The 11,636-nt window shown below is 35.0% G+C and overlaps 1 protein-coding gene across 1 annotated transcript; it reads right to left on the bottom strand.

The window, feature by feature from the left end:
• Nucleotides 1-1,626: 1,626 nt before the first annotated feature.
• Nucleotides 1,627-2,613, bottom strand: LOC121372905 (cholecystokinin receptor type A-like). The gene has a single exon (XM_041499339.1). The coding sequence runs from the start codon at nucleotides 2,611-2,613 to the stop codon at nucleotides 1,627-1,629; it is 987 nt and encodes a 328-aa protein (XP_041355273.1).
• Between the last annotated feature and the right edge of the window lie 9,023 nt (nucleotides 2,614-11,636).

The following is an 11,636-nucleotide window of genomic DNA, read 5'->3' as shown; positions in this document are numbered from 1 at the left end:
CTGTCGACCAAGGGTTAATACAACCACAGGTTACCCATCAAACATAGTATGTGTCAGAAGTACTTCACATTTGACTAGTCTCTGACGACCATGTGTTAATACAACCACAGGTTACACATCAAACATACTATGTGTCAGAAGTACCTCACATTTGACTTGTCTCTGTTGACCAAGCGTTAATACAACCACAGGTTACACATCAAACATACTATGTGTCAGAAGTACCTCGCATTGGACTTGTCTCTGTCGACCATGTGTTAATACAACCACAGGTTACACATCAAACATACTATGTGTCAGAAGTACCTCGCATTTGACTTGTCTCTGTTGACCAAGTGTTAATACAACCACAGGTTTACACATCAAACATACTATGCGTCAGAAGTACTTAACATTTTACTAGTCTCTGACGACCGAGGGTTAATACAACCACAGGTTACACATCAAACATACTATGTGTCAGAAGTACTTCACATTTGACTTGCCTCTGTCGACCATTTTTTAATACAACCATTAGACTAGTGTATAATACTGAACTCATGGTGCAGGATGGACTAGTGTATTATTCTGAACTCGTGGTACATGGTGGACTAGTGTATTATTCTGAACTCGTGGTACATGATCGACTAGTGTATAATACTGAATTCATAGTACATGATGGACTAGTGTATAATACTGAACTCATGGTACATGATGGACTAGTATATAAAACTGAACTCATGGTACATGATGGACTAGTGTATAATACTGAACTCATGGTACATGATGGACTAGTGTATAATACTGAACTCATGGTACATGGTGGACTAGTGTATAATACTGAACTCATGGTACATGATGGACTAGTGTATAATACTGAACTCATGGTACATGATGGACTAGTGTATAATACTGAAGTCATGGTACATGGTGGACTAGTGTATAATACTGAATTCATGGTACATGATGGACTAGTGCATAACACTGAACTCATGGTACATGATGGACTAGTGCATAATACTGAACTCATGGTACAAGATGGACTAGTGTATAATACTTAACTCATGGTACATGATGGACTAGTGTATAATACTGATCTCATAGTACATGATGGACTAGTGTATACTACTCAACTCGTGGTACGGGATGGACTAGTGTATAATACTGAACTCACGGTACAGGATGGACTAGTGTATACTACTCAACTCGTGGTACGGGATGGACTAGTGCATACTACTAAACCGGTGGTACAGGATTGACTAGTGCATACTACTAAACCGGTGGTACATGATTGACTAGTGCATACTACTGAACCGGTGGTACAGGATTGACTAGTGTATACTACTGAACCGGTGGTACAGGATTGACTAGTGCATACTACTAAACCGGTGGTACAGGATTGACTAGTGTATAATACGAAACTCATGGCACAAGTGTGTAATATTGAACTCAGGATGGATTAGCTGACAATAATAAATACGTGATACAAGGCTGATTGTTTTACGGTACTGGGCTTGTGATGTCAAGTGGACAGTCTTCCAGGTCATGAATCTTTTTATCAGATGTTTTGCATACCAACGATAAATCATTAATTCCTGGTTCGGGGACGACATTTTGAGAAGGAATCTTTGTCGTCCTAGCTTGATTCTATGGTTTATTTTTATTCCATTTCAGTGTGCAGCTAGCGAGCCTACTTTTAATGATGTTTCGATAGTTTGATGAACTGCCTATGAGGATGTAGAAGTTCTGTCCAAAATTTAACATGTAGATTGTGCTAAACACTGGCCAGAGTTTCATGCCCAATGTTAGAGCCATCGAATCAGTTTTCGATATCATCAATGAAACCTGGACAGCTTCGGAGACTGACAAAGGCAGCAAGGTGACAAAAGCGAGTACAGAAACTAGCACCAGAGGGCGTATTGAACGGTCCTGCTGACGGCTAACTGCGTCACTCGCCGACGTTCTAAAGGTCTTCTGGAATTGGTGGCTGCGCTGCATTTGAATAACTATAAGAATATTCAGAACTAGAATAAGCAGGCTTGGCAGAGAGGAGGAAAATAATAATCGAATGAATGAGTAATAACCCTTCAGTCCATCTGAAGGAAGACATTGGTCATTCTTCAGTTCTCCATCAACAACAAAGGGCACAATCATCGCAAAAGCCAGACAAAGCATAGTGGAGCAGATGGTAATTGCTTTCTTGCGGGTACAGAGTCTGTCTCGCGTCAGAGGAAAACGGACGCATACGTATCGGTCAAGAGAAAGTCCTACCACCAGCCACGGCGACAGAAGGGTAGCAGGTAACCTTAAAATATACGAAAATTTACACATCTCGTTACTTATGAGAGCCAATTGCTGTGGAGGAAACACCTTCAAAGATTCCTGGATAAGCCTTATGGTCAGCAAAAAACTGTCGGAACATGCCAAAAATGTCAGGTACACTGAATTTGAGAAACAATTCAATTTTTTGTCTCTCATCATAATAAACACTAGTATGTTCCCGAAGGATTCCCATGACAAATACGAACAAAACGACGCCTCAGAATTTGAATCCAAAGAGGTCGAAATACGGCCATCGTTCAGATGGTGAATATTGTCCAGATAATTTCCCTCCAGGTCCTGACGAGTTTCCATAATAGCTGTATAGATCAGTAGACGTAGCAACAAAACTGGATGATTGATTCACTGGCGATGGTTGCTCCGTTGTCGTGGATGCCATCGTTTACAGTACTCGTGTCGTTAAATTATTCCCTAGAAAGAAAAACATCATCATTAGTATCATTACTTTTAGAAGTATGTTTATAAATGTTACATACAGAAATAAACTTGTATTGTATTAGTGACAAAACAAAAACCTGATTTTTATTGAAATATTTGTAATATGTTTGCATAATACAACTGAAAGGCTGTACAATTTTCTTCTTGAACAAACTTAATGTTGTATTGCGTTTTCCTTTTGTGGCATTTAAAAAAAACAAAAAAACTTTTACAATCGTAATGTGCAAAATTATTTTATGTAACAGTAGTAACATATTTTAATGAAAACTATTTGCGACAGGGTGATCTGCTTTCTTAATATGTGTTCAGTAATTGTTTTGAAGTTTTTACAGTAAAATTAATACGCAAAATTAAATAAATATGAATGTCAATGTGCGGATGTACAGTCATTGTATCACCCCAAAAACCTGTTAACTTAATAGAGTGTTCGTGCTAATTTGTTAATGACCAGCAACACTCCATTAAGTTTTCATGTTGAACAAAAGACAAATTGTCATCATGGATGGACATTCACCCTCCACACCGCAAGCTAACTTCATTATGCCAGGTATGAGTTTTACTCAAGACAGTAATGGTGTTTCATACAATCCACAGTATCCGCAAGCTCCAGCAGCTACACAAGTTCCATCGATAACCTTACTGTATGAAATAATTCAGCGACTTGATCAATTTCGAGGAAAGATCAACATCATTGAAAACAATTAAAATAGACTTAAAACTACAGTGGACCCTCTGGAACAAAGCCGCCAGTTCGATTATCACGACACTGGATATTATTAATCAGAAACAGTCAGAAATTGATGATTTCTCTAAAACATTGAAAATAATGTCGAAGCAAAACAAAGATCTCCATGCTCAAATGCTAGACCTACAACGGAGATCAATGGGGGAAAACCTGCTTTGCTTTAATCTTGCTGAAACCGAAGGGAAAGACTGTTAAGAAATTATAAAGAAATTGTGTGGTGATAAACTGAAATAGGAGAATGCTAACCAGATACAGTTTGATTGGGTGCATCGTCTGGGGAAGAAACGACACAATGCCGTGAGACCAACCATTGCAAAATTTACTTAATCAGAATATCTTTATACCAGTAATTTACATCCCAACAAGCAACTAAATTTTTCATAAACTGTTTAAGGAAAACGACGACGATTTTATTTGAAGAATTACAACATGATGTTAATATGTTTTCACAAAGCGGCCGTGTGTTTGTTTGTGGTTCAAAATTATTATTTTGAATGTACTAATTTAGAAAAAATATGTCAATGATATACCCATTGATGATATTATAAGTACTCAGAGGTTTTCTGAAGACAAAATAATTAATACTTTGGGTAGAAAATTTATTCAGCTTTGTAAAGAAACAAATATTAAACTAGTAAATGTACGCTTAGGGGAAGATAAATCATTGGTATATTCAAATGTTATTATCACGACAGTGGGGCAAGTGCTATAGATATAGTAGCCACATCTTTGAAAAATATGAACATTATACAATATTTCGAGGTTGACAGTTTAACTGAATTGTCCAGTCATACACCTATTGTTTTTAAATTAAGTCTGGGTAATTCACAGTTTTGTGATTTTGTAAGCTTGGATAATTATCGAATTTGTTATAACGAGTTACATGCTGAAAACAATCTTATCAATTCACTTTTAAGAAAAGCTGAGACCATGTCCCGAATCATTGATGAACTTGAAAACCAACTGGAAGATCATAATAATACAGCAGAGAAGTTATCACATTTATTGTATAAGCTGACATTTGACATTGCTGGCAAGTCATTTGTAAGCGGACAGCTTACCCCCAGGCTGAATGATACAGCGCTGCGTGCAAGACAGCTAGAGATGGAGTCAGAAGAGCCTAAAATAAATAGTGTCGTGACCGACACAGCTTGGACAATAAATCTGAGATGTTAGAAAAAAGACGAATTTATAACCGAGTTAAAAGACGAGCCAAATCATTATACAAGAAAAGAGAACAGATGATATTATGCCAGCTTGGAAAATCGTCTCAAGGAAAGTTCTGAAAAAGAACAAAACGTTATAAGAAAAGCAATTATGGACATATTACTTAAATAAGTTTGTTGATCATTTGATGAATTAAGAAAAGAGAGAGAGCAATTGAAACAAATGATAATGGTTTTAATTCGCTTGAAGATGCAAACGAGCTTAGTGAACCTATTAATGGAAATTAATTAATTAAAGCAATAAATTCGTAAAAACGCAATAAAAGCAGTGGTCTGGGTGGATTAATTGCAGATTTTTTTTATTGATTGTAAATAAATTATGTTTTAGTGCCTATATTATTGAGATTGTTTAACTTTATTTTTGATAACGGAATTTATCCTGATATGTGGTCTAAAGGTGTACTTGTTCCCATTCATAAAAAGGAGATGCGAACGATGTCAACAATTACAGATGTATAACAATTATGAGCGCATTTGCCACAATATTTCCTTTAGTACTTAGAAATAGATTAAACAACTGGTGTGAATCTCCTGATATATTTAACGAGTATAATTACAAATATTCTGAGAGAGAAGCAAAAGCTTTACTGTGCCGTTACTGATTTTAGAAAAAAACATTTGACAGTGTAGTACAATCTTTCTTATGGTCAAAGTTATTACATTATGGTATCGGAAATCAAATAGTAACAATTCAGACTTCTATGTATAGCCATGTACGAAACTGTGTCAGAATGTTTTCAGATGTATCAGAATTCTTTTATGTGTCTCGTGGTGCTCAGCAATGTGAACCTTTATCATCTTTACTAATTACATTGTTTGTTAATGATATCTATTCTAAATTATCTAACAACGTTGATCAAATCAGTCTCTTACACGATATATCTTTATTCATGCTTATGTATGCATATGATACTATTCTTTGTCCGAACTTCAAGAAGGAGCTACAGTTATTATTAAACAATTTAGCCAAGTACTGCGATAAGTGGAGTATTGAGGTTAACATAAATAAAACCAAAATCAAAATTTGTATTTTAGAAAAATAGAAAATCTAGCAATGTATTTAAATGATTTTAACAAAACACACAGTTGGATGCTCTTGACAAATTTACTTACTTAGGTATTACCTTTAATTGCACTGGTAATTTCAAATGTCCATGTAAAGATTTAGCACAGCAGGCAACGGAAAGTGTACACTCATTGTATAATATACATGTATTTCCATCTGTTCAGTTGAATATTAGTACAACATTTTTTTTATTTGATAAGATGGTTGCACTATGCTCTATGGATCTGAAGTGTGTGGAATTAATAATAATAATGCTTAATCAGAAAAGGTCGAAATTAAATTGTGTAAGCATATTTTTAATGCAAAACGAAGATCAGGAAACAGCGTTGTGCTTTCACAGTTAGGGAGATTTCCAATTTCTGTTTTATGTAAGCAGATAATATAAATGTATCGGTTTATAATGATCCGTAACAAGAATTCTCTAGTTTACAATATGTATAAAATGTTGAGAACACACTCTAACACTATTACAAAATGTAAACATTGGGCGATGCATGCTAAAAATCTGCTAGAAGAACTCGACTCCATTCATATCTGGGAAACTCGTGTCATATGAATGTATCAGATAAAGGTTACGAGACCAATATATACAACATTCATTTACCAAAATGTTAACATTTTCACATTTAAAAAAAATATTGTATGTTTAAGACAGATTATTGTTTTGAATTGTATCTAAATACCATTTTTTGTATAAAATATTGTATGGATTTAGTTAATATTATATGTGGTATATTGAATATTAACATTGCAAATGGAAGACTTAATAACATCCCAAGAGCACAACGACTGTGTACACTATGTAATGCAAATAATATTGAAGATGAATATAATTTGATGCGTGTGTGTCCTTGTTACAGAGATATAAGACTACGTTTCTTGAAGAAATAGTATTGTGCTTATAAGTTTGTAAGGCTTTTATCCTTAACATCAAACAAGTGCGTACTAGGTTTATCAAAATATATTTACTATTATATGCAAAGACGCAGAAAGTTGTTATCATAATTCCTGTACTTTTTCCTCCTAATAGTATGCATATTATATGTAAGGTGTTTTATTTATTATTATTATTATTGTTATTGCTATTGTTATTGTTATTGTTATCATTTATAATATTGTCTATGTACTAGTCATTCATTGTGTTTAATGCTGCATAAAATGATCACGCACTGTATTTGTAATTTTCAGCCAATGGCTGAATGACAGCTATAACAAATAAAATTGATTAATAAAAAAGTGTCAACGTTATGGGTCAATTTGAAATTGTCATAGCAGAGAGATATTCACTTCCAATTCCAATAGTACTTATAGAATAATGTCTCCTATTTGGAGAAATGGGCTGTTGATTGTATTCCCTTATTAAATCATTTGAGAATGCGAACTCAAACGTTTAAAACGTTTCTTCTGCATTCACGTTTCACTGACGTCTTGCAATCAGAATTAATTGTATTGTATTGTATTACAGCGGAAAATATGCTTAAAAATGTCTATTATTTCTTTTACGTTCATCGGGGTATGAAAAAGAAACATCATTCACCAACTGTGTGAATCGGCGAATGATATTTTTGCGGATGATTTGTTTTTTGTTCATACCCAGATCAACGTAAAAGAAATAACGGACACTACTTGTAATTAAATTTAAAACATACTTACTAATAACAACATTAATTTTTTATTTTATTTTTTTATAAATTTTGTGTGTGTGTGTGTGGGGGGGGGGGGGGGGTTTAAAACAATAACGTTCAGTGAGACAAATTACCAATATAAAATGACGTCGTATTTTTTGTTACATTCAACGATATATATATATATATATATATATATACATATATAATTTCTGCGGATTATGAAATATATTTTAGCTTTGCGACATGCATATAATATTTTTTTAATTATTGTCAAATTCACTGGAGAAATTTAGTATTCCATTATGACTGAGTTAGTGTGAACCAATGAAAATAAAATCACACGTAAAACAAATAACAAAATGACGTCTGCAATTTAATTTTAAAAAACGAACATAATATTACATGTGATTACGAAGATATGTAGACGAACAATTCCCTTATTACTGTAACAAATTTAAAAACAAATCAATCTTTATGCTTGTGGCAATGCATACCGTATATTGTTGTTTTTTTAACAATGTAATGCGAATGTTCATAGAGAGATACTTTGACTTCAAGGTTATAAATTTATTTTCAGTATGATATTAAAACAAATATACATATATATATATATTCGGGTCTAAAACAGCATAAAATACCAGTATAGTGTATAGTGTTTGGTCCGAATACACGAATATATGCTCATTGATTTGCTATTCAAATTATTCGAATAATATGTTTTGGGTTGCAGAGGAAAGCAACTCTAAATGAGATGGGTAATGCGGCTTCTTTGAATTGTAATATTGGCCATGCATGCCGTTTGCAACGAGGATTCAGCTGGAAACACAAAGCATGTCTACAGTTCAAAATAGTGTATTTGTAGTGACGTTACGCTGTAACTGAAATTCATTTTTAAAAAGTGTATTCGATACAACGCAAATGTGGATATTTACACTATATCGATTTCAAATCCAATAAACAAAAAAAAAATTGTTTCTGTTTAACGACACATCTTTAGCACATTTATTACTTACTCATCGGTTACTGGATATCAGACATTTGGCATTTCTGACACGTTGTCGTCAGAAGAAACCCGCTACATGTTTCTTACAATTCTTCTTAATGCAGCAAAGGATCTTTTATATGCCCTTTCCCACAGACAGGAAAGCACATACCACGGTGTGTGATCAGTTGTGATGCACAAGTTGAAACAACATAAAATAACCTATTCAGTTGAATGGATCCACGGAGGACGTTCGATCCTGTGACGCAAGCACCTCAAGGGAGCAATCAACCGAAAGCTACATTCCCCCGCCGACCCCACCCACCTCCCCGCTACAAACAGAAATTAAAACCAAAACACTGACATCAGTTTATACAATACAAACGGAAATGTCAGAATCTGAATAAAGAAAGGAAATGGTTTGTTTAATGACGCATTCAACACTTTTTATTTACGGTTATGTGGCGTCGGACATGTGGTTAAGGACCACACAGATATTGAGAGAGGAAACCCAGTGTCGCCACGTCAGGGCTACTCTTTTCGATTAGCATCAAGGGATCTTTTATATGCACCATTCCACAGAGAGGATAGTACATACAACAGCCTTTGTTACACCAGTCGTGATGCACTGGTTGGAACGAGAAATAGCCCAATGGGCCCACTGACAGGGATAGATCCCACACTGACCTCGCATCGAGCGAGCGCTGTACCACTGGGCTACGGATCTGGATAGCAATAGGTATTCGTGTTAGCATGACTGGCAAATAACTATACAGGGTTACACATTACTCACTACACGTAGATTGCTAAAAAAAATAATGATCGGTTACTCGAGCACTCAACCGACAGCTACATTCTCCCGCGCTGTACAACTGGGCTACGGATCTGGATAACAATTGTTATTCATGTTAGCATGATTAGCAATATCTACAGAGGGTTACACATTACTCACTAGACGTAGATTGATAAAAAACAATACATGGTGAAAAGGTCTCAGGTTAGCAAGAAAAAGGGATCGATGAGCCGGCATATAAATCTATAATGAATAATGTTAAGTCTTATATTAAAAGATATTACTGAGTTTTAAACCCATACCAACTTAAAAGACATTTTTACAAAACATTTATGTGTAAATGAAAAGGTTTCTTAACAAACTGCCATCAAATGATATAGATTAATTTCATTTTTAATACAGGTTGATGACAAAATACTAGAACAGACTTTGCTTAATATTAATTTTTATTATTATTTTGTTTTTGAGTTGGTATGAATTTAAAACTTAATAATATGGGTTTTTTTTTATATAAATGTAAACTTTATTAATTGTAGGAAGGAAATGTTTTAGTTAACGACGCCTCAACACATTTTATTTTATTATTCTAGAGTTATATGCCAATTTATCGGATCTATTTTCACGCAAAAAGACCCTAAACGGTGATAAACTCACTCGTGTGTGATGGATATTCCTGTCTGTTGGAGATCCCTGTCTGTTGGAGATTTCTGTCTGTTAGAGATTCTTGTACGTTCGAGATTAATGTCTGTTGGATATTCTTGTATGTTGGAGATTCCTGTATGTTGGAGATTCCTGTATGTTGGCGATTTCCGTCTGTTGGAGATTCCTATCTGTTGGAGATTTATGTATTTTGGAGATTCTTGTCTGTTGGAGATTCCTGTCTGTTGGAGATTCCTATCTGTTGGAGATTTATGTATTTTGGAGATTCTTGTATGTTGGAGATTTCTCTCTGTTGGAGATTTCTGTCTGTTCGAGTTTCCAGTCTGTTCGAGATTCTTGTACGTAGGAGATTCTTGTATTTTGCAGATTCCTGTCTGTTCGAGAGTTCTGTCTGTTCGAGATTCCTGTCTGTTCGAGATTTCTGTCTTTTGGAGATTCCTGTCTGTTGGCGATTCTTCTCTGTTGCAGATTCCTGTCGAATGTCGCAAAATCTGTTTTACCATCATCTTTCATGTCATTTATAGCAGCCAAACAACCAATCAGATTGCGCATTAAGTGGTATTGTCACGGGCGTTCTGTTATTTTCTGTTCTGACGTTAGCTCGGTTTCCCCTGGTTTATGTATATTTTTCAATCCTGGAATTAGCAGCTTAGCTTTGAACATAGACATGGAATAACGACTTAAGAAGTGTTATTATAATTGCAAACGGTACAAACAACAGAGTTCGAAAGGTGAGATGATCTCTGATCGGTGTTCTTAATTACAAACAGTTACAAACAATACAGTTCGAAAGGTGAGGTGATCACTGACCGGTGTCCTTTCCCTGGCCAATCTTCCATATAGATTAATTAGACGAAGGAAATGTTTTATTTAACGACGCACTCAACACATTTTATGTACAGTTATATGGCGTCGGGCATATGGTTAAGGACCACACAGATATTGACAGAAGAAACCCGCTGTCGCCACTTCGTGGGCTACTATTTTCGGTTAACAGCAAGATATCTTTTATATGCACTATTCCACAGACAAGATACCACATACAACGGCCTTTGATATACCAGTCATGGTGCACTCGCTGGAACGAGAAATAGCCCAATGGCCCACCGACGGGGATCGATCCGAAACCGACCGCGCATCAAGCAAAAACTTTACCACTGGGCTACGTCCTGCCAAGGCTGAAATTGTTGGTCAAGGTGAATCCTTCTGCTACACTTTTAACCATTTTTGTTTTACGTTTATCATCTTAGAAGTTATGAATTGTTGGTTAAGGTGAATCCTTCTGCTATACTTTTAACCATTTTTGTTTTACGTTTATCATCTTAGAAGTTATGAATTGTTGGTTAAGGTGAATCCTTCTGCTATACTTTTAACCATTTTTGTTTTACGTTTATCATCTTAGAAGTTATGAAGTTGTTGGTCAAGGTGAATCCTTCTGCTATACTTTTAACCATTTGTGTTTTACGTTTATCATCTTAGAAGTTATGAATTGTTGGTTAAGGTGAATCCTTCTGCTATACTTTTAACCATTTTTGTTTTACGTTTATCATCTTAGAAGTTATGAATTGTTGGTCAAGGTGAATCCTTCTGCTATACTTTCAACCATTTTTGTTTTACGTTTATCATCTTAGAAGTTATGAAGTTGTTGGTCAAGGTGAATCCTTCTGCTATATTTTTAACCATTTTTGTTTTACGTTTATCATCTTAGAAGTTATGAATTGTTGGTCAAGGTGAATCCTTCTGCTATACTTTTAACCATTTTTGTTTTACGTTTATCAT

Source organism: Gigantopelta aegis, chromosome 5, assembly GCF_016097555.1.
Source record: "Gigantopelta aegis isolate Gae_Host chromosome 5, Gae_host_genome, whole genome shotgun sequence".
Classification (NCBI taxonomy): Eukaryota; Metazoa; Mollusca; class Gastropoda; order Neomphalida; family Peltospiridae; genus Gigantopelta; species Gigantopelta aegis.
The sequence above is the reverse complement of the archived record's forward strand: the minus strand, read 5'-3'. Positions and strand labels throughout refer to the sequence as shown.

What these genes read in the sequence shown, in the direction of transcription:
- LOC121372905 (XM_041499339.1), bottom strand. Translation starts at nt 2,613, where the DNA reads ATGGAAACTCGTCAGGACCTGGAGGGAAATTATCTGGACAATATTCAC.